The sequence below is a fragment of the Typha latifolia genome, chromosome 3 (genome assembly GCF_019914945.1).
Source record: "Typha latifolia isolate L0001 chromosome 3, TyphaL0001v2, whole genome shotgun sequence".
NCBI lineage: Eukaryota > Viridiplantae > Streptophyta > Magnoliopsida > Poales > Typhaceae > Typha > Typha latifolia.
In genome coordinates, this window is record NC_133088.1 from 11225127 (window position 1) to 11250246 (window position 25120).

The window sequence follows — 25120 nt, forward strand, 5'->3', positions numbered from 1 at the left end:
TTGAGAAGGTCTCCTTGGAGTTGGCACACCACTGCTAGCTCTGCTCTTTGGCTTAAGGCATTGGCTACTTGGTTCTCCTTCCCCACTTTGTATTCAAATCGCATGTCGAATTCAGCGATAAAATCTTGCCATCATGCTTGCTTTGGGGATAGCTTCTTCTAAGTCTAAAAGTAGCTCATTGCAATGTTGTATGTTCGCACAACGATCTCTGATCCCAACAAGTAGTGGCGCCATGTCCACAAGCAATACACCACCGCGGTCATCTCCTTTTCTTGAACGGTGTAGCGGCATTCAGTATCATTCAGCTTTCGACTTTCATAGGCAATAGGGTGGCCTTCCCGCACTAGAACATTGCCAATGGCAAAATCTGAGGCATCGGTATGTACCTCAAAGGACTTAGACGTGTCAAGCAGTTGCAACATTGGTTCTTTCATCACCGTCTTTTTCAACCGAGTGAATGCCTCCGCTCATCGTTCGGTCCAACATCATGGGTGGTTCTTTACAAATCCATCAAGGGGGCTGCATGGGCTGAGTACCTTCCGATGAACCGGCGATAGTAATTCGCAAGTCCAAGGAAAGATCGCAAGTCCGTCGTTGATTTTGGTGTCTTCTATTCAAGGATTGCTTGTATCTTTGCCTTGTCCATACTCAGGCCGCCATCGCTAATCCAATGCCCCAAGAAGTTTACTTCTCCTTAGGCAAAAGAACACTTCTCTGGCTTTACGTACAGTTGGTTCTCCTTTAAGACGTTGAAGACAATCGTAGGTGCTCAACGTGATCTTCGAGAGTTTGGCTATAAATGACGATGTCATCAAGGTAGATGATGACAAAGCGGTCGAGGAAGGGGTGAAAATGCTTATTCATTTAGGCTGGAGCATTTGTTAGTCCAAAAGGCATAACAAGAAATTTGGAAGCACCATATCGAGCTACGCACATTGTCTTGGCCTTGTCGCCCTTCATGATGCGCACTTGGTAGTAGCGTGACCTCAAGTCCAGCTTGGTGAAGAACTTTGCTGCGCCAAGTTGATCGAATAAGTCCGCAATCAACGGTATTGGGTACTTATTCTTGATCATCACCAACGATGGCTATGCCACAGGCACAGACCGTGCCGTAGCACTTGTCGGTCGTGCCGTAAGAGAAGGAGAGAAAAATGTAAGGGATACTCATTGTCGCCTTTACAATCGGATGCCCTAGCCCGAGAGAGAATAGAGAGAAAGAGAGAGAGAAAGGAGGGGGGGGGGAGTTAAAACTTAAGTTGTGGATCCGGATTTCTTCTCTCTCAGGCTAGGGCATATGATGAAGCGACGGCGAGCGGCAATCGACAACGGGTAACTCGACGACGAGGTCGATGATGAGCGGCAAAACTATTAGGAGGGGTGCCATGCGGCACCCCTCGTGCCATGTGCTGGTACGCCGCTAGCATGGCCATCCATGATTATCACCTTGTTGAGAGCTCGGTAGTCAATACATAGTCGCAAGGTTCCGTCGCTCTTCTTTTGGAACAAGACTGGCGCTCCATATGGTGCCTTTGAAGGTCGGATGAAGCCCGCGTCCAGCTGCTCTTTTAATTGTCTTCGCAATTTCTTGAGCTCCAGTGGTGCCATTCAGTAAGGCGCCTTCGCTGGTGGCTTAGCACCGGGCTCCATCTCGATGGCATGGTCCACCTCTCGGCTAGGCGGCAAGTCGTTAGGCAATTTGGCTAGCACGACGCCGTTGAACTCTTCAAGGACGCATGTAATTTCTGTAGGAATAGGAGCAGCAGCAACTGTCTCTGCGCCATCGATCCTGAGGGTAGCAAGATACATGGTTTTGCCCCGCTTTGCCCCTTTGTTCAACTGCATGGCCGAGAGTGTCTTCGGACTGAAGGAGAGGCCTTCGCTGGTCCGCACCATGCAAGGCATTCCTTCTTCTAGGATACTAAGTGCTCCTAGGTGTGGCGGTGTGGCAGTGGTACTGCCTTGGCTGCAACCTGTCGAGGAAGTAGAACAGGCAATCTTCCTCTGTCATGTTTGAGATTGACAGCGTCAATTGGGTGAACTCTTTGACATAGTCTTTGAGCGTGCCACTATGCTTCAATCTCTGCAACTCCTTTCCTGCTAAGAACTCGACATTTTCGGGAATGAATTGCAGTATGATTTCTCGCTTCAATTCATCCCAAGTGTCGATACGGAAAAGACCCTTCTCGATCTCTACCGCCCGTCGACGCCACCATAACATAGCGTCGTTGGTGAAATACATAGTCGCTGTTTGGACCTTCTCATCTTCATCCTGAAATCGCGTGGCTTTGAGGTAGCTCTCCATATTCCATAGGAAGTTCTCAACTTCCTTGGCATCTCGTATACCCCTGAAATAACGAGGTTCGGGGACACGTGGCCTAGGCGAGTCCCTTGCGGGAGCACCTCCGCATGCAACCGCCTTTCGAGAATGGCGACCTTGGTTTTGTCGATCTCCTCAACCTTAGCCCTTAACTCCTCCAAGTCTTGCTCAGCAACCCCTTCATAATTTTGTCTAGCAAGCTCTGCTCTAAACTCGCGAAACTAAGATTTGAACGTGCCCATCGCAGCACGGCCATGACCACATCCTAAAGGCCTCCTTATAGATGGATTTTTTAAACGAAAGTTACAAACACTGGAATTAGACGGGGGAGGAGATAGCAGATGGATTGGAGGTGAGGTCCGTCAGAAGACGAGGAATGCTTCCGGCTTGAAGAGGTGAGGTCTGTCAGAGAAACACTAAGCAACACTCCTAGTGAGGCCCACCGGGCGCTTGGATCAGTTGAGGGAGCAGCCGGCGAAGATGAAGATGAAGTCGCAGTAGCAAAGAAAATCAATTTAGCATACTCGAATCCACATATAATGCCTTGATTTTTGGTCTAACAACAAAATAAAGACCAGAATTCTTTAAAATCACGAAGCACAATTTTTTTTTAAATATTCATGTCAGAAAAAGTGGTTGTAACAAGTTTGTATTTGGACAAAGTTTTGTGGTTCGAAATGAAGACATGATTCCGATCAAAACTCATAACAAGAAAACCCCGTATACCAACTAATGCAGGGAAGCATTGAGGAAGATGATACAAACTTCAATATGTTGATTCGAGATTTAACACTGAAAAGAAGTTCTTCTTTAATCTGTTGATAATTACAGATACTAGATCAAAGGCATATATTTTTGAGAAATACAGAAGTTGTTCGAGAAGATATCTTGAATTATTTTATTATTATTATTATTATTATTATTATTATTATTATTATTATTATTATTATTATTATTATTATTATTATTATTATTATTTTGATGAGAGGACCGGATTGAATTGCTTACATTTGTTTGGCCATTATAGCCCCAGACGTATCAAAATTTACAAAATTCAAGAATCCTTTGGGCATGTCTTCTCATCCTCTTTTCTAATACCAGTTACCTAAAAGCCTACAACTATGGGCTATCCAATCAGCTGCTGCATTGCCCTATCGTAGTGTATGTTGTACAGTTGCATTTGTAAAAGTTCTAAGTGCCAAAATGCAGACCTATTTATTATGTACTATGTGTATGGGTGGTTCCATTGACCCTGAAAGCAGTGTGGTCAAGGGCATCACACTCCAAAATGACGCAATCCAACTCCAACCTGACTACAATCCGGATTGCATCCAACACTCCATGCACTTTGCATTCCAGCGGAGTCACTCCAAAGAGCTCCTTTGCACCTGCAAATATAGGAGATCCCTTAGAGTCTTGTATTAGATATCCCACTCCTCCCTTTTGGACCAAGGGATCAAATGATCTTTAGATTTAACTGATAATAGATTGAACCAATTCTGCCAAAGGTTTATAGGGTTATTTATAGACAATAGGGGCCAAAAACACTAATTTGACAAAATGTCAAACTTTCCATGGATAGAAAGTTTCAACTTGGACCCATGGACACCTAATTTAACCCAACCCAAACACACTGAAACTAATGGAATCGAATTCCTATTCTTACATAATGATGTAAAGAAAATAAACTTTCTTAAAAAGAAAAGCTTTCTTAAAATGAAAAAAAAAATGTTGATTTGATGCCTGAACCATGAAGTTTGGCATAAATCTGCCTTGGACGTCTTCCTTCAAACCACAAAATTCTTTCCTAATCCAAGTTTTTACAGCTTCCTTTTCTGATATGAATATCTTCAAAAGAAAAGTCTCCTTTCATGGCATTTTTGGAGGATCTTTTTTCTTTATTTCATTCATAGATCAATGATCAAGACTTTAAGCATGCATCCTTGGAGTATGCTCAATTGATTACTTTGCCCCTTCATCATAGCCCTTGATCATTTGAGTGTAACCAAGCATTTACCAATCCCACATCTTTTACAGTTGAAGCACACAAGGGCATGACACTAGCCTTCTGCAGAATGGCTTTTTTAGTAGTATAACAGAAATGAAAATCTCCATCATGTTCTTTTTACTCCTATTATGGTAGGCTTGAGGAAGATGTTGATCCGTATTTTTATGCTTTGAAGGCCCCAGCTGGATTTTCATTTCTAGACTTTTTTGTTTTCTTACTTGAGATCGAAGAAATAACTAGTATGACCTCCCTACACTTTATCACTATACAAGGGCGAGATCATCTGTTTTCCAGGATGTGAAAGCTCTTGTTGGAGTTAGGCCTCTCTTGCTTCCACCACCATTCACCCAAGGAGTACCTCTAAGAGATCAACTCAGAAAGCCAGAAGAAGTCATTTTCCTGTTTTTTGTTTAAACTTTGATGCTAAATTATGGAAACCTTGATAATGTATTTTTCCTGTTAACTTAGTATAATTATTATAGGAACACAATTTCTTGGTCTAATTTAATTTATATGTTCAGATATTAGTTTTTAATGGAATCTAATGGCAAACAATTTTTTCACTTTTTTGTCAGTTATGCATTGTTCAAGATGTTTGATGATTTGATACTTTTGGCTAAAGGAGGTTTAATTGTTTACCAAGGATCAGTTAAGCAAGTTGAAGAATACTTCTCAGGTCTAGGAATTAATGTTCCTGAGCGTGTGAATCCTCCAGATTACTTTATTGACATCTTAGAGGGCATAATAAAGCCAAGCACAAGCATGAATATTACTTCTAAACATCTTCCGCTGACATGGATGCTGCATAATGGGTATGATGTGCCCCAAGATATGCAAGATGATCTTAATGAAATTGATGCGCCATCCAGGACTTCTGAACCAAGTTCTTCCAGGCCTGGCCTTAACGACCAATCTGTTTCTGGTGACTTATGGGGCAGTGCCATATGTACTCTGGAGCAAGAGCCGGATCAGGTTAGTTATGATGTTTCAAAATTGAAAGATCTATCTAACAGAAGAACACCTGGTATTCTAGTGCAATACAAGTACTACTTGGGAAGGTAACTTCTTTTCCTGGGATTGTCTTTTCTATCCTACTTATCCTGATCAGATATATTTTGTGAAAAGTGTGTAATTCTCTTAAAATATGCAAAGGATTACCTATTTCCCTTTCAGGGTCACTAAGCAGCGGTTACGTGAAGCTAAAGCACAAGGAATTGATTTTCTGATACTAGGACTTGCTGGAATTTGCTTAGGGACCATTGCTGGAGTGAATGATGAATCAATTGGGGCAGATGGTTATACATACACTATCATTGCTGTTTGTAAGTTGACAGTCCTTTCCTTTTATTAACAAGGAATTATTCATTTCACACCCTACTCTATGTGTTTATTTCAGTTTGCACTGTCTTTTCACTATTTCTAATTCAAACCTTGTATTTTTTTTTTCAATTGAATCATAGAAGACACCCTATTTAGGGTGTTCCAAGGGCAAATACAGGGCCGGTTCATGTTGTCTTTGGTACTTTATTAAAAATACAGGGGTTAAATTAATAATAGTTGATAGATAAGGGTGTAAACCGCAATAAACACATAATGTAAACTGTGTAAAATGAAAAACTCCCTATCTTTTCAGCCACAATGTATATTTAGTTTAAATTTTATGTACTCTTTTGCAGCTCTTCTGTGTCAGATTGGGTCTTTGAAATCATTTTCTCTTGAAAGGTTGCAGTATTGGAGAGAAAGAGAGTCTGGCATGAGCTCATTAGCTTATTTTCTCTCGAGAGATACAATTGATCATGTAAACACAGTCATCAAGCCAATAGTTTATCTTTTAATGTTCTATTTCTTCACCAATCCCAGATCATCCATAGCAGACAACTATGTTGTCTTGATAGCACTCGTGTATTGTGTAACTGGCATTGGTTATACATTTGCCATCTGCTTCCAATCTGGTTCAGCCCAACTAGTAAGCATATTTTCAGGAAACTTACACTGTCATCTCTTTTTCAGTGCATATTGTACTTTTATCCTTAACACCAAACAATTCTGATCTTGCAGTGGTCTGCTCTATTTCCTGTTGTTTTAACCTTGCTAGCTACCCAGGGTAGTACTCCACAGCTTCTAGCTAACTTATGCTACCCAAAGTGGGCACTGGAAGCATTTATCATTATAAATGCAGAAAGGTATTTCTTTCCTTGTTTTTGAACATAATACTGTTATATTTACACAATTGTTCACACTTGATGAAGATTGTATAAAGCGTCTATGCTCTGTTTATTTTCTTGTACACATATTAGGACTGCATTGCTGAAGGGTACAACTACATGCTCTGTGACTATGCAATACATATAACCACAAGGATGTAATAGATTGATAACCTTTCAATCTTTATTTAGCATGGTAATGAGCAGCAAACACATAACTTACTACCTTAGATTTGTAGAAATTATGTTAGTTTATAATATTTATTATATAAGTAAGATCATCTCAAAATGTTGCTTTAAAACTCATGTTACATTTTAACCTTGACTGTTTTCTAGCATTATGACCTGGAAAATGGAGAGAATTCACTAATTTTGATGTTATATTATTTTCAACTCTTAAAGGCATCAAACCTTCAACACTCTTCTGCTTATGTCAAAATCAACAATAAGAAAGGGAAAGTTTTCTGAAATTTTGAAATTATGTCTTGTCACGATTCGAAATCGGAATCATGACCGGTTATGTACTTCATTACGCTTGAGATACACGAAGCCTTACTAATTCTTTCTAAGTACACAATGACAAGAAGGAAAAGAATTTGATTTATATGATTTAACCTAATCATAATGAAACAACCAATTTGATTTATATAATTTAACCCAATCATAATTTTCAGATGTTTTTCCTGAAGATTTACATAGTTTTCCACCTGATAGAGAGATAGATTTCACCATAGACCTGCTCCCCAGAACTAAACTTGTCACGACCCGAAATAGGAATCATGACCGGCCATACATCTTAATATGCTTGAGATACACGAGGCCTTATTAATACTTTCTACGAGTACGATGGCAAATAAATAAATAAAATGAAGATCTGCTTTATTAAATTTAAAAACTAATTGCAATAAACATAAAACAATATTATTGTTTTTGAGTCTCTAACGAAATAAATAAATCTTCTAATCTAAAGCATAAAATCCAAAAGAGCAAAAAAGTAAATAGGTGAATCCTAAGTGGAGGTAGAGTCTGAGTACATCTCCCTCAGTCGTCCCGCTGACTATTACCTGAGATAGATAAATAAATACAAAAAAAAGAATCCATGAGCCAACAACCATAGCTCAATGAGTGGAATCCACTCGAAAACTAAATAAATTCTAAATTATATTAATGCTGAATAAGATTAAACTAAAAGCAACAATATCCATAACAACTTGCAATAAGGATACTCTTAATATAATAAAAATGATAACAATAAAGAGTCACAACTTGTAACCTTGTACAGTTTCAACGTATTAACATATTTTTAATATTTATACTGTCATATGTCTCAATAGGTCTAAACTGTCATGACCCAAAATAGGAATCATGACCGGCCATACATCTCAATATGCTTGAGATGCATGAAGCCTTATTAATACTCTCTACGTGTACGATGGCAAAATAAATAAATAAATAAGAATGTGCTATATTAAATTTTATAACTAATTGCAATAAAAATATAAAACAATGTTAATGTTTTTGAGTCTCTAAACTAAATAAATAAAATGTCTAATCTAAAGCATAAAATCAAAAGAGCGGAAAGACAAATAGGTGAATCCTAAGTAGAGGTGGAGTCCGGGTACATCTCGCTCAGTCGCCCCGCGGACTATTACTTGAAATAAATAAACAAATACAAAAAACAAAAGAACCCGTGAGCCAACAACTATAGCTCAGTGAGTGGAATCCACTCACTAACCTAATAAATTTTAATTCATATTAATGCTGAATAAATTAAACTAAAAGCAACAATATCCATCACAATATGCAATAGGCATGCTCTCTGAATAATAATAATGATAACAATAGAGAGAGAGATGTTACTACTTGTAACCTTGCACGTTTTCAACATATTAACATCTTTTAATATTTATACTGTTATATGTCTCAATGGGTCTAAACCCTGTGGATTCACATCAACTAGAAGTCACCTCGAGATGAGGGTGAAATAAATAATTTGCACACAGAAAATTTACATGGTCTGACAAAAATACGAAATATAATAAAATAAACACGTGAGTGAATCCACTCACCTGAGTCTAGGCAAGACAACCGAAACCTCAAATCTCTAGCTCACGTACTAGAATTCACCACCTTAAATAATAAATAATATTCAAATTTTTAATTTGAATAATAACAATATTTTTAAAATTTAAAAACCAAAAATAACTAAAATAGGTTTAAAAATTACCCATTGGATTGGGGCTGGGCTGCTGGCCCGACCCAATCCAAAAGACATCAACTAAATCGGATTGGGCCGAGGCCCAGCCGAATTAATTGAATTGGGCTCGGGCTAACCCGCAGCCCACCAACTTAAGTGGTTCGGTTCGGGTTTGTGGATCCGAAATCCAAACCCGAACCGAACCCGACTTAAAAAGGAAAAGGTGGTTGGCTCGGGTTTCACCCGAGCCCAGCCAACCCTTTTCTTCCCCCCTCGCGACCGACGCGAGAAGATGACTGAGGGAGAGGGTGACCACCGGCGACCTCTCGCCGGCGACCCCTTCACAACCACCTTCAACCTCTCCTCTCCCTCTCACCCTTCCTCTGTCGTCTTCACGAGGTGGAGGAGGACTCATCAACGACGGCCGATGCGGAATCCAACGCCGATCAGAGCCACAAGGGCCCCGTAGAAGACATCTCCGACACCAGGCTCGGAGCACGGAGCCTCCGGTGACGATGCGGTTGCGACTCGAAGCCGCCGGCCGGCCAGATTTGCCGACGAGGCCGAATTCCGCAAATTAGGTATTTCAGATTTACCTATTTAATTTTAAATTAAACTAGAGGGATGAGAGAGGGCTCACCGGGGAGGAGTGTGGTGGTTCCAATTTCCTCCGGCGACGCTCCGGCTGGCCGATTCCACGGCGACGACTCCGACGGTGAGGAAGAAGCGAAAGAAGGGAGGAAGGAGAGAGAGAAGAGGGGCGGGGTTTAAGAGAGAGGATTAGGGCTAATTTATAGATTAGAAGAGGATTAAATCTAATCTGATTCGGATTAGATGAAATCCTCCCTTATCAGCCTCGACGCGTGCTGGAGAGGGAGAGGGGAGGGGCTACACGTGCAGAGCACGTGCACTTTCCTCTCTCAACCCCTATTTTTTTTTTTTTTTTTTATTCTGGTTTTGACATAAACCCTATGGATCCACATCAACTAGAAGTTACCTCGAGATGACGCTCAGGACTTTTCTTCATAGCTGATCCAATTAGGGTCATCAGATGATATCACTATGTGGTCAACACATTTTGTTTTTTCCACTAACCGTTGAGAGAAGCTAGAATCACCTAGGAATTTATCATTCATCCTAGGACTATTCCCTAACCCCGCTAGAGTCACCTAAGAAAGTCACCGCAGGAATCGATTTAGGACTTTCCTCCTGAACTTCTAGATAGACTTGAGTCTCCACGGAAAATCGCAAGTGATTTATACCGGGATTGTTCTCTAAGTCGTACCAATACTAGTCTCGTTTTTATTTTCACAAATTTTAATATTTGCACAAAATATGGTGATGCACTGAGTATAATGATTAAATGCACACAGAAAATGTAAATTAAATTTTTGCATGTATGGATAAAATAATAAATTTGCACACAGAAATTTATATGGTATGACAAAGGTACAAAATATAATAAAATAAATATGTGAGTGAACCCACTCACCTGAGTCTAGGCAAGACAACTGAATCTCAAATCCCTAGCTCACGTGTTAAAAATCACCACATTTAATAATAGATAACAATAACATTTTTAATTAAAAAAATATAAAAAAATTCCTACAATTTAACTCAAAAATTAATAATTTGGGCCAAAATAAGCCCAAATTAGTTGGGCTGGACTGCAATTAGCCCGCAGCCCACCCAACCCACACTTAAATGGATTGGACCCAAGGCCCAATCCAATTAACTAATGGAACCGGGTCGGGTTCCTTGGATTCGGATCCAACCCGACCCGAATCCAACAACTTAAATGGATTGGGCCCAAGGCCCAATCCAATTAACTGATGGAACTGGGTCGAGTTCCTTGGATTCGGATCCAACTCGACCCGAATCCAACCACTTAATGGGAGAAGGCTAGACTCGGGTTGCCCGAGTCCGTCTTCTCCAAGCTGGAGAGAGAGAGAGAGAGGAAAAGAGAGAGGAAGACGTCGACGGCCACTGCGGCAACGGTTTGCCGGCCGCACCCTCAGCTCCCCAATACCCACACGGTGTCGCCGTCCTCGTGAGGTGGAGGAGAACCCGCGAATGGCAATCGATCCCATGGCCGATGGCGACCGGAGCCACGAGGGCTCCAACGGTGAATGCCCACGGCACGAGGCCAATGGCAAGATGCTTCCAGATGGAGCGGCAGCGACCCGAAGCCGCCGACCGACCTAATTTGCCGGCGAAGTCGAATAACCCCAAAATTAGGTATTTTTAATTTACTTAATTAAATCGAAATTAAACTTGAGTGGTGGGAGAGGAGGGCTTACTAAGAAGTCACGTGGTGGTCTCCGCTGGTTCCGGAAGGCCAATTCCACGGCGTGACTCCGACGGTGAGGAAGAAGAAAGCGAAAGAGGGAAAGAAGAAGAAAGAGAAGGGGGCTGAGGTGGTTAAGTAGATAGAGAGAGAGGATTAGGGTTTTAATTTATAGATTAAAAGAAGATCAAATCTAATTCGATTCAGATTAGATAAGGTCTTCTCTGTACCTCGTCGTGTGTCGAAGAGGGAGAGGGGAGGGGCTGCACGTGCAGAGCACGTGCACCCTCCTCTTTTAACCCCTAATTTTGTTTTTCTGGTTCTTATAGAACCAATATCGAAGGCACCCTATAGAATGGTAGTAGAACTTAGAGAGCTGCAGACTCAACTTCAAGAGTTGTTGGATTTGGGCTTTATTCATTCGAGTGTATCATCTTGGGGAGCGTTAGTTTTATTTGTAAAGAAGAAGGATAGATCGATGCGTCTTTGCATTGATTATTGGGAGTTAAATAAAGTCAATGAAAAATAGGTATCCACTACCCTAGATTGATGATCTTTTTGATCAACTGCAATGCTCTTAGGTCTTCTCTAAGATTGATCTGAGATCTGGCTATCGCCAATTGAAGATAAAAAATGAAGACATTGCAAAGACAGCATTTAGAACTCGCTATGGCCATTATGAGTTCTTAGTGATTCCTTTCGGCCTCACAAATGCACCTACAACTTTTATGGATTTAATGAACCGGGTCTTCAAAACTTTCTTAGATCAGTTTGTTGTGTTATTCATTGATGATATATTGATCTATTCCACGAGCAGAGAAAAGCATGAGGAACATCTGAGGACAATACTTCAAACTCTTCGTGAGGAAAAACTTTATGCAAAGTTTAAGAAGTGTAAATTTTGGTTGGATGAGGAGGCTTTCTTGGGACATATAATTAGCAAAGATGGAGTCTAAGGTGGATCAAAAGAAGATCAAGGCTGTTTGCAGATGGCCGAGGTACGCAATTTCCCTGGATTGGCAGGCTAGTATAGAAGGTTTGTGGAGAGATTTTCACGAATTGCCTTGCCACTTACTCACCTCACCAAGAAAAGGGTGAGATTTGAGTGGTCAGATGATTGTGAAAATAGCTTCCAAGAACTCAAGTAGAGATTGATCTCAGCTCCTATACTTTCACTTTCGATAGAGGGCGGCAACTTTGTAATTTACAGTGATGCATCCCGATAGGGTCTTGGTTGTGTTTTGATGCAGCATGAAAAGGTGATAGCATATGCATCCAGACAACTTAAGATTCATGAGAAGAACTATCCTACTCATGACCTTGAGTTGGTTGCGGTGGTTTTTGCACTAATTTAGCGTCACTATCTTTATGGAGAATCTTGTGAAATTTTCATTGATCACAAGAGCCTCAAGTATATCTTCACTTAGAAAGAACTTAACTTGAAGCAACGCGGGTGGCTAGAAGCCTAGAATTAATCAAGGATTATGATGTTAGCATCATTTACCATCTTGGGAAGGCAAATGTGGTAACTGATGCCTTGAGTAGGAAATCATCAGAGGGACACTTAGCAGCACTTGTCAGCAGTGTATTATTGAAGAATTCAAACACTTGAAGATTGAAGAATATCAAATCCAGAGAAAGCAGCCATTTGCAGCTGGCTAGTAGTCAGACCTACACTTTTAGATCACATCCAGACTGCTCAATTAGAGGATGCCAACCTCAAGAAGATCTTGGAAGGATTAGAGAAAGGAGAAGCTCCCAGCTATACGAGATCGGATAAAGGACTAGTCAAGTACCAGAACCGAGTCTGCGTCCCAGATAGTGAAGAGTTAAAGAATGAAATTATGTGAGAGGCTTATAGTTCAGGATTTAATATCCACCCAGGCAGCACGAAAATGTATAGAGATTTGCGAGAAAATTTATGGTGGAATGGCATGAAGGACATAGCTAATTTTGTGGCCAAATGTCTTATCTGTCAACAAATCAAGGATGAGCACAAAAAACCTATAGGAATTTATAGTCTTTGCCTTTATCGGAATGGAAGTGGGAGGACATGACTGTGGACTTTGTCTCGGGACTTCCCCGCACCAAATCAAATCATGATGCAATTTGGGTGATCGTGGACAAATTGACTAAGTTTGGTCACTTTTTGGCCATTCCTATGACTTACTCCCTAGATCGTCTTGCACAACTTTATATTAGGGAGATTGTCCAACTCCATGGCACACCCTTGTTTATCATATCTGATTGAGATCCTCGTTTTTTTTCTAAATTCTAGCGGAGTCTTTATTCAACTATGGGGACACGATTGAGATTCAGCTCAGCTTATCAGTCGCAAACTAATGGACAATTCGAGAGGACTATCGAAACCCTTGAGGATATGTTGCTAGCGTGTTCCTTGGAGTGGAAAGAAAATTGGGATAATCATCTTCCACTCGTAGAGTTCTCTTACAATAATAGCTACCATTCAAGTTTGGGACTAGCACCTTACAAGGCGTTGCATAGTAGAAAATATAGATCTCCATTTTGTTAGTTTGAGGTCGGTGAACGACAGTTATTGGGACCAGATATAGTACAAGATGCCACACAAAAAATTGTCAAAATCAAGGAAAAGCTTCTTATAGCTCAAAGCCGTCAGAAGAGTTATGTTGATAACCGAAGAAACCTAGAGTTTTAAGTGGATGACATGATTTTTCTAAAAGTGTCACCTTGGAAAGGATTGATCATGTTTGATAAGAAAGACAAATTGAGTTCTCGCTTTATTGGGCCTTTTGAGGTGTTAGAGTGCATTGGAGAGGTGGCATAACGAATAGCATTGCCACCTAGGTTAGCTAAGGTACATAATGTCTTCCATGTATCTATATTAAGAAAGTATGTGCCTAGTGCAGACCATGTGATCGATTTTGAGCCTTTGGAGATCCAGGAAAATCTATCTTATGATGAACAACTTGTAGAAATTCTAGAAACTCAACAAAGAACTCTTCACAACAGGATAATCACATTCGTGAAGATTTTATGGCAAAACCACAAGTCGGAAGAAGCAACTTGGGAGCGTGAAAATGAAATGAGGGAGAAGCATCCAGAGCTTTTTCCTCAGTCTTCATAGTGACTATTACGATATTAGTTTATCCTTTTATTACACTAATTTTAATTTCGATGACGAAATTCTTTCTGTTAGGAATAGTTGTGAGAACTGGAAAAAAAAAATATTGAGAGAGAAGAGGGTGCACGTGCGGTGCACGTGCAACCCCCTCCCCTCTCCCTCTCCCTCTCCGACACGCAACGAGGCGGCCACATATATCTCGCCGAATCCAAACCTAATTTAGATTTGGATTTTGCTCTATAAATTAAACCCTAATTTTTCTCTCTCCTTTACCCCCAGCCTCCTTTCCTTTTCTTTCTTCTTCTTCGTTTTCTTCTTTCTTGCCGTCGGAATCACGCCGTGGAATCAAACTACCGGAGTGTCGCTGGAGCCATCGGAGGCCACCACGTGATTTCTTGCTAAGCCCTCTCCTACCCCTTAAAATTAATTTAAGTTTAATAGATTAAAATATAAATACTAGATAAGAGGATTTCAGCTTCGTCGGCTAATCAAGTTGACCGACGGCCTCGAGACGTTGTCGCTTGTGCATTGGAGCTCCACGTCGATGGCCTAGTGCCATGGTTGTCTTTTGGGAGAGCTCTCGTGGCTCGGATCACCACCGGCCAAAGAAATTGGCCGTCAGTCATTGCTAGTGGCTTCTCCTCTTCTTCGTGGGGTCGGCGTGGTCGTGAGGAAGGCTTCGGCGAGGTCGGCAAGTTGCTAGCAACAATAGTCGCCGATGATTATCTCTCTCCCTTCCATTTCCTCCCTCCCTTTTCTTTCTCCCTCACCAGTCTCTTTGGGGAAGAAATGGTTGGGCCCGGGTTCAACAAGATCCAATTCTTTTCTTTTCTTGGGTTCGGGTCCGGGCTGCGAACCCGACCCGACCCTTTTATTTAAAGTCCTGAGCTACAGGTCGACCTACAGCCTAGTTCTTGTTGACTTTGGGTTGGGCCTTGGCCCAGCCCAATTAATAAGAGGTGAGAAGGTTGGGCTGCGGGACATCTACAGCCCAACCCAATCCAATGGGTTTTATTTAACCTATTGTAACCATTATTTTAGTTTTAAAAATTCAGAAATTTTATTAGGGATAAATTAAATTTTTTGTTATTTTTGTATTGTTTAAAGGTGGTGATTTTTAACATATGAGCTAGAAATTAAAGATTTCAGTTGTCTTGCCTAGATTCAAGTGAGTGGGTTCACTCACATATTTATTTATATTATATTTCAAGGTTCCCAGTTTCTGCCGATCCCGAGTGGGATCGGCCGAAACGTAGCCGATCCCGATCCCAGGTTTCGGCCGTTTCGGCCGAAACGGGTGGGAACGGGTTGGATCCGACCCGGGGGACATCAATAATTGATGTCCCCACCCCCCACCTGCCTCTCTCCCTTTTCTTTCTCTCTCTCTCTCTTTCTCTTTTCCTCTCTTTCTCTCTTTTCTTTCTTTCTCTCTTTTCTTTCTTTCTCTCTTTCTCATGGATCTCTTACTCTCTTTCTCACCGGTGACTGAATAGTGAGTAGATCTCCATCTCTCCGGTGATCTCGACCTCCGACGACGTTTTCCGACGACCTCGATCTCCGGCGACCTTCGGTAAGTTTTTTTTTCAATTTTTTTTTGTTTTCCATTGTGCAGCAGCTGCACCTGCACCTGGTCCTGCTGCTGCGCACCTGCAGCAGCAGCTCAGCAGCAATGCTGCAGCAGAGACTTCTCTGCTGCTGCTGTAGTAGAGATTATATTATATTATATTTTAATTTTTATTTATGTTTTTTAATTACAGAGCTAAAATATCAATGGCTCCAAAAGAGAAGTCATATGATACCGACATTGGGTGGCAACATTGCAGCACTATTGGGCAAGATAAAAGGCGCGTTAAATGCAACTGGTGTGGAAAGAAAATGAGTGGTGGTGTCAGCCGTTTGAAAGAACATTTATCTGGAAGACAAGGAAATGTAGCAGCTTGCACTTAAGTGTCTTTGGAAGTTAGAAAGCAGATGTTGACTCATTTAATTGGCAAAAAGAAAGATAAACAATCTGCACAACAAAGAGAGTCAATGATTCGTGAAGAATTGATGCATAATTCTGTACACATTGATGATGATAGCAGTGAGCAAAGTGAGGAGGATGAGGAGGGCAATGAAAGAGAGCAGAAATATGTATAGAGAAGAGGAAGAGATGAGAAGAAGCACTGATGGTAACTTTCAGAGATCTAGATCAGTTAATATACGAGGAGAGAGAGAATATGGGGGCAGCAGTTCTACCCATAGGACTTCTGGTGTTACAGTAGAGTCTGAAAATATTGGACCAATGGATACATATCTTCAAAAAAAAAGGGGTCGTACACAGATTTCAATCAAGACAGCTCTCAAAGGAATTAAAAATGTAAAAAACACATTGGTAAAGCTATCTCTAAATTTTTTTTCTACAACCATATTACTTTCAATGTAGCTGATAACCCTTACTATCACACTATGGTGGATGCTATACAATTAGTAGGGCCAGGTGTTCCCCCTCCTAGTTCAAATCATGTTTTTGATGAAGAAGACCCCTTGACTCCCTAGATCAGAGAAATAGAGGACAGGTTATTAGATGACAGAGATAACTCATGGTTAGATGAAATATTGGGAGAGACCACGACGAGGGCAGAGGCTAGTACGAGTCATTCAGCAGCGAGAGATAGTATACCTACTAGTACTAATCATAGTCCTGATGATATATATGGTGGTGAGATCGTTCCATCTACATTTGTTGAGGAAAGTCAAGGAGGCATAAGGAGTGAAGGCAGAGAAACTGATGATATATATACATATCAGCGACGTCGTCATGAGATGCATTTTAGTTCCTATGATTATGGTACATCGAATATTTATTGTTTGGAGCCATCACAAGATCCATATGCTAGTTATTATCCTCAGTATTCTCAGGCACAAGATCCAAATGCTGGTTATTATCCTCCTCAAACGCAAGTCACACAACAAGATCCATACAATATGACTAGTATGATGGAATCACTTTTTGGAGCATCAGGTCCCAAACATCAATATTTACAAACTTATGGTGATTATGATGATGAAGACTATAGAAATTTACGAGAACCAGCTCGGTATTCAACAAAGTTTTAAATTTTGAGTAAGTTAATACATTTTTTAAGTTTTTAGACTTCATATGTGAGTAATTTTTGTTTTCTTATTTTTTGTCATTTTTTCTAAATTTTTCTGCATTTTTAAATAATATTTAGAATTTTATATAATTAAAAAATAGTTCGATCCGATACGAACGGCCGATACAGCTGATACGTATCGTTTTTCTGGATGGCCGATACCGATCCCGATCCCGATCCCGATCCCGATACTGGGAACCTTGTTATATTTAGTACCTTTATCAGACCATGTAATTTGTTGTATGCATTTATTTATTTCATTCTTATGTGCAAATTTAATTATTTATATTTTCTGTGTGCATTTAATTATTATACTCAGTGCATCATCATACTTTCTGCAAATTGTAAATTTTAGTGGGAAAAAATAAAATAAAACTAATATTGGTATGACTTAGAGAACAATCCCGGTATAGATCGCTTGCGGTTTTCTGTGGTGACTCAAGTCCTATATTAGATCACAACGGTGACTTTCCTAGGTGACTCTAGCGGCGTTAGAAAACAGTCCCAGGATAAATTAGTAATTTTCTGAGGTAACTCTAACCTCTCTCAACCGTTAGTAGAAAAGACAGGGTGTGTTAGATTACATAGTGACACCTCCTGATGACCATAACCAGATCAGCTATGAGAAAAAGACTCGAGCATCATCTTGAGATGACTTCTAGTTGATGTGGATCAATAAGGTATAGACCCATTGAGACAAATGATATTATAAACATTAGAAAGATATTAATATATTGAAGCTGAGCAAGGTTACAAGTTATGATTCTATTGTTATCATTGTCATTAGTTTAAGAGCATGCCTGTTGAAAATTGTCATTTATATTGTTGAACTTGGGTGTTATTTAACACTATAAAATTTTAGAATTTATTTGGTTTTTGAGTGGATTTCCCTCACTGAGCTATAGTTGTTGGCTCATAGATTTCTTTTTCTTTTTCTTATATTATTTAAGGTAATGGACAACGTGGCGACTGAGCGAGATGCATCGAGACCCTACCTCCACTTAGGACCTACCTACTTATCTTTTCGTTCTTTTGGTCTTATGTTTTAGATTAATCGCTAATTTAATTTCGTTTAGAGACACAGTAATAATGACATTGCTTTATTTTTATTACAATTAGTTTAAATTAAATAAAGCAGATTCTCTTCATTTATTTATTCTTGCCATTGTACACTTAGGAAGTATTAGTAAAGCTTCGTGTATCTCAAGTGTATTGAGGTGCATGGCTGGTCATTATTTCGATTTCGTGTCGTGACACAAATCTAAAACAAATCAGGTCTCACATAACTCTAGAAATTGCAAATTACGCTGGTGTGTTCGAATGCTGCCTAATTGTGTTCGAACATGATGACTTAAAGTGTGAACACTTGTAAACGGCCAAATATGAACCTCTGTATGTGTGAGCACCACCTCTGTATGTATGAACACTTGCGGGTTGCGTTCAAATAGCCAAAATAAACTCTCTATATGTGCAAACGCGGTGTGAATGACTGCAAGGTGCGTTCGAATGCGGCCCGAGTGCGTTCAAACGTCCTGCTCAAACGATAGACTAAACAGTTGATTGTAGAATGTTTGTTCCTATATCTTTAGGGAAAATTTCATACTTTTTCAACCATCATGATATCGTTTAAGCACTTCAATAACGATTATAAAATTATTTCTAATACTTTGACTTCAAAATTAATCTTCCGCTTCAATATTCTTCATCAAATATTTTATAACTTGTCATAACTTGTGCATATGGTTATACATCAAATCTAGACACATTACATGAATGTAAATTATGTTTTGAAATACAATTTGTCAATTACATAAGGTACAAATAAACCTAACAATAAATAACAATAAAATTTTAAATTAAATAATATTATGATTTTTAATATCTAAAGCTAAATAAATAGCTAAAATGGTTTGATTTAAACACATTGGGTTGAGCTGGGCTGACCTACGATTGGCCCGTAGCCCACACCAATCTATTAAACAGGCTAGGCCGAGGCCCAACCAAAATCGAATGGACTAGGTTGTGGGCTAACCCGCAGCCCATCCTCCATTAAGGTGGCTCGGGTAGGGTCTTTGGATCTAAATCCAAACTCGAACCGGAACTTGCGAAATGAAGAAAATGTTGGCTTGGGTTTAACCCAAGCCCAACCAAATCTTCTCTTCGTGGTGATTGACATGAGAAGAGAAGGAGAGAGAGAGTCCACCAGTGACCACCGTCGTCGATGGTCCACCGGCCACACCCCAAACTCCCCGACACTCTCACAACCATGCAAACCACGCGAGGTGGAGAAGGCATCATTGATAACAAATAGCTCAACTCCATGGCCGGCGGCCATGGAATCGTCTTCTACCACAAACCGAGCCACGAGGACTCCAAGGAAGCGCACCTACGGCACGAGGCCAACGAAACGAAGCTTTGGCACATGAGCGGCAGCGACTCGAAGCTATCGATCGGCTCGATTCACCGACGACGTCGCGTCACACCAAAAATAGGTATTTCTATTCTAAATTTTTAAACTTAAATTAAATTTAAGAGGTGGGAAACGGCTTACCGATGAATCGCGTGGTGGTCTACAATTGCTCCGGTAGTTTGATCCCACGTCGTGACTTCGACAGTAAAGAAAGAAGAAGAAGAAGAAGAAGAAGAAGAAGAAGAAGAAGAAGAAGAAGAAGAAGAAGAATGGGGGCTAGGGTGGGTAAATAAGATAAGATTAGGATTTTTATTTATAGGTTAGGTTTTAATCCTAATCCTAATTTAAATTTGATTCGGAGTGGCCGAAAATCCCGCAGCCACTCCTCTCATTGCGTGACTGAGAAGTAGAGGGGAGGGAGATTGCACGTACAATGCACGTGCCTCTTCTCTCTCAATAATTTTTTTTCAGTTCTTACATGTCTACCTTTGTCATTATTGCATGAACTTTGATATATAAATTTAGTTCATATATCTATAGTCTTTTAGTCAAGCTTAGTCCTTATACAAGAAGTGCCTCAATTTTTCTGACAAAGCAAGTGAAAGAAGATCCGCTTTTCCTGAATCAGAGCCATAGCTCTCCAGATAGATAGGAAAGGTATCGCCGGAGCAGCCCGAATCAAGCTTTCCCTGAGCAGTAGCAAAGAAGTTTGAGAGATGGGTTCGGAGAAAGAAAGGCGCTATCCGAGACTTGAAGTTTCAATTGTTTGGACGAAGGAAAACGTGCATCATATGTTTGGTTTAGGAATATGATCTTGAGGGCAACACATAGTGTGATGATAAGGCTTCCCCCCATGGTTTAACTGGCCATTGATCTAGGTCATAGAAATGTCCTCTTCAGTTGAGGATGGTTTTGCATACATCTTGCCTCCCAAAACTGCACTTTGGAAAGAACCTTATGCACTTGGACCCCCAATGTGCAATTGATTTATAAATTTGATGAGCAGAATATCTTCTACTCTATTCAATTAGGATAATTATGGTCACACATAGGTTGACACATATTGTAGTAGAGAGTATAAAGAGGTATTGAGTGAGAGTATTGAACTCTACAATACCCATGTCGATTAGGCACGACTAGTTCATCTATTTTTATTTCTATGTACAGTTAAAAGTGAACCTCTCACCAAAATGAGGAAGATAGTATTATAGTAGAAGAGGACCTCATATTATTTTTTTGATTGGAAAAGTTGAGTCTACATATTGTTTACTAATAGTGTAATTGATGCAAGACAGTGATATAAAGAACAAACTCGCGGAGTCCACCAATGGGCTGTTGGAATCCACCACCAAGAAAAGAAAACCCACAGAATCCATTAACAGGGTATTAAAATCAACAATAGTTTTGATAAGATAAAACTTAATGAGAGGATTAAAGAAAGAGAAGATTTGAAATCAACAATAGTTGTGCCGGTGGTGGTACACCTGGCATGGGTGCGTGCAATTCAACATGATTATGTGTCGGTCCGTGCTGATGTGAAACTCTTTTTTTGTAACTTTTTTTTAATTTTCATTAATCATCAATCAACTTTAATATTATTCTTGTGCTGACAAATTAAGTCATCATCATCAATGTGATTAAAAATTATCAACAATATTTAACGTAATATTCAGCACAATGTCATGGCATCTAAAAACCTTGGTTGAATCAACATGATTAATCTTCTTATTGTACTGCAGTACTTTCTGGAGCATAGGTTGTGTAGCAATTTTCTTAGAAGCATCTGACAACTCTTTCAACTTTCTTTTGTAGAAATAAATTGTATGGGAAATTCAATGGAAGCATCACTTTTTCTCACGTAAACATACTTTGGTGTAATATTCTATTCATGGATTTCATGCTAATCGGCATAGTCAGCATGGGTTGATATGTATCGTGTTAGTGAATTATCAGCACTGATACAGAGGGAGTATCTCAATACTTCTCCATAACCATTCATCGACATGTGCCACTAGAATTAAGCATATCTTACTTTAAAGAAATCCAATTTGGGGTCTTTTTCATCCCTTTTGATACATTTTTGCATTTGATACTTGATCTTTATAAATTATACTTTAAATTTTAGAAATCAAACAGAAATTTTTGGTTTTCACGGAGTTATTTACTGTAGCAAAGAGGATTTTAGAAAAAATGTGGAAGATTATGATATTAAAATATAATTGCATATGTTATATTATGTTGAAGGATTTTAATTTAGCCCCTAAAATTTATTTTAAGGTCCTAGAAATATTTAGATATTATTTTTGGGCATGTTTAAGACTATTCAATGTGTCAATGGCACACCCGATTGCACAATACATGCCAACCATACATGTACAGTCCTGAGCTAAGGTCGGCAAGCCCAGTGCCACTAGCATGGCAAATCCTTGATTTTACTGACCTATAGGGCAATGTATGTTCAATTCCTCTTGGAAGTATTAACAATATGCTCATCTAGGATTTTTGGTGCTTCAACAAACTAGCACTTGTTGATGACATGGCATACAATTAGTGCAAGTAGATGGCAACCTGCAAAAATATTGTCTTATTGGCGGTATCAGACTATTGCGTTAATGTGTCAGGCCAATTTTAGGACATTAGAAGGCTGCTGAAATTTCTCTTGTATACACTTGAAGCTTGCCTACATGTTATGTGAACTACAACCCTGTGAAATAGGAGATCCATTAGTAAACGGAGGTGGGATCCACTCATCAAAAGTGGAAATTTCTGGTTCACTTCCATGGCAGATGGGATTTATGTGCATCAGTATTTATTGTAAGAATCATTATGTTAGGTGGATCATTATCACATGACCTTTATCATCATCAACATAAAAGACAAAATTTATTGCCTTATAACTCAGTTCTTTGTTAGATCACCTTGTTTGTATTCTACTAAACATATGCAAAGAACTACATTATTTCAGAAGAGAAGAACAAAAAAAACAAATGCCAGTGTAGGTACATCAGGTATGATTTAGCTGTTTGAAACGATAAAATGCCAATAAATAGCAGAAATATTTAGCTGTTCCAAAGGATAGAATGCCAATAAATGGCAAATGTGTGGTACCTCACCTGTTCTACTGCATGGTACATGCACTGTAAGAAATCTCTTTCTTGCCATTGGTACGACTATTTTGGAAGAAATCATGCTTTAGTTTCTCAACCAATTTCTCTGTTAGACCTTTTACAGGACTTTTGTGTAATGGCACCTTATTTTGTGTCTTATATTTTTCTTACAGGTACTCTGGCGCGTGGTTGATAACTCGGTGTGGTATACTGCATAAAAGGCGATATGATATCAATCATTGGGGTCTCTGTATTGCTATTCTCTTTCTTTATGGTGTAGTTTTTCGCATCATTGCCTTCATTAGTATGGTGCTATTGCAGAAAAAGACAAGGTGAAGCCCGAGGACTTTGACCTATTCCTCTTTGGTTTTCTGTACGTGAGAAAAATCAATTTCGCCATGATGTTGGCTAGATGAAGATAAGTATTTCTTAGATAGCAAAGACACTGTGAAATTATTAGTTGTATATTTGTTTCGATCAGCATCACGATTTTTAAACTACAAACCTCTATGTATCTTTTTCTTGGTATGTGACTGCTATGTGCCTTGGAAATAAAATCATGCCAAGATGTAACTGGTCATGCAAAGAACTATCTTGTTAAAGGTATGATATTATTGCTGATTCATTACCCATTAGCTTACGTTCTGGGGCCAATTGATTATCTGATTATTTGTCGTAGCTTGTAAAACAAGAATTTCGTGTGATCTTTGTTAAAAAAGATTATCCTTGTGCAATTAAATACGAAGATTTCACTTTTTGCCAGCATTTGAAGGTTCCCATAAAAGAATTAGAAGTTCTGAGAAAAATTTGTTCCAGTTTCTTCTAGTGATGCCCCAATTTGTGATGCTCGCGAATCTTCTGGCAGGCACCTTTAAGATGCTGACAAAAGAGGAAGGCAACTCCCTATTCTAAATAAAGGGACGAGGGTCGAGCATTGTTTTTTGGCAGTATCTCCCACTTTTCTTATGACTAAAAAAATATGAATTTATTACTCAGTAGAGACTGTCGCTGCATTAGAAATCTTTTTGGGTGATTTGCATTAAAAAGCTCCACAGTTCTCGAATGGGTAGAAATGAGCTCTCCCACTTTCAAATTGTATTTTCGGTTCCATTTTTACTAATTTAAAAAAATAATGTTAGGTTTATTAGTATTTATGTAATTGGTAAATTATATTTTAAAATATAATTTATATTCATGTAATGTGTTTAGATTTTATGTATGAGCATATGCACAAGTTATGACAAGTTATAAAATATTTGATGAAAAATATTAAAGTGAGATTAATTTTGAAATCAAAGTACTCGTAACGATTTTAGAATAATTATTAAAGTGCTTAAATGGTGTCATGATGGTCGAAGAAGTATGAAATTTTACCTAATAGCACAGGAATAGATACTCTGTATTCAACTGTTTAGTCTGCCATTTGAATAAGGCGTTCGAACACACTCAGGCCGAGTTCAAATGCACTTTACAGTCGTTCACACCGTGTTTATATACACAGAGAAATTGTTTTAGCCGTTCGAACGCAACCTACAGGTGTTTACACATACAGAGGTTTATATTTAGTCGTTCATATTGCATTCACACTTCAAATCATTATGTTCGAATACACTCGGGTCGTGTTCAAATGCATCCACGTAATTTAAAATTGTTGGAGTTATGTGAGACCTGATTTGACTTAGATTTAACTTTATCTCTGAGAGATATTTATCTTATCTCTAAGAGAGTCCGTGGAGAATCTTTGAAGAGATATTTATATTATCTCTGAAAGATACTTATCTTATCTCTAAGCGATGTTTACTTTATCACTAAGAGATATTTACCTTATCTCTAAATGATATTTATCTCATTTCTAAGAATATAAATAAGTTTAGTCTAACCCTAGGATTGAGGACCATCAAGTATTAATCTGGAGATCACCTTTTGGAAGCCATTGAAGATCAATTTTCAATTTTAGATGGATTGTGTTGAATCATTTTCATCTCAACGCATCTACATTCGATCTTAAAGAATTACATCTCAAGGGTCACTAAGACGGAATGATCAACCTCGAGAATCACTTAGGTTTGGAAACCTATTATGGGAAGCAGTGTGTCGCGAGGTCTAGCGAGCAAGGTTAGTACAAATTGAGTCATGGGGATTGACGAGTAATCTATAAGCTTGTTGTTAACTGCTATAGGTTTTAGTGATTGGTTTCGAGTATGGATCTATAGTTTTTTTTATTTAGTTTTGGGTTTTTCCACGTGAACACTTTTGTGTTTGTGATCGTCTTTTTCATACTTTATTTTTCGCATATTATTATTGATATTGTATGATAGATCTCATCTCCTAGGGCACTTCTTATGTTTTT

At 39.2% G+C, this 25120-nt stretch overlaps 1 protein-coding gene across 3 annotated transcripts in view; it reads left to right on the forward strand.

Moving 5' to 3' along the window:
• Nucleotides 1–23395, forward strand: part of LOC140784647 (ABC transporter G family member 28-like) — a 65480-nt gene extending 42085 nt beyond the window's left edge. The window contains exons 10-15 of one of the 3 annotated variants that reach the window (XM_073132155.1): nt 4901–5383; nt 5499–5647; nt 6002–6291; nt 6384–6508; nt 21476–21521; nt 22944–23395. In XM_073132155.1, the coding sequence (XP_072988256.1) occupies nt 4901–5383; nt 5499–5647; nt 6002–6291; nt 6384–6508; nt 21476–21521; nt 22944–22988 (1138 nt within the window). In that variant the 3' untranslated portion in view covers nt 22989–23395. Of the gene's footprint in view, nt 1–4900; nt 5384–5498; nt 5648–6001; nt 6292–6383; nt 6509–21475; nt 21538–22943 lie in introns of all 3 variants that reach the window. The other 2 variants (XM_073132156.1, XM_073132154.1) reach the window with 2 other exon arrangements.
• Nucleotides 23396–25120: the final 1725 nt, after the last annotated feature.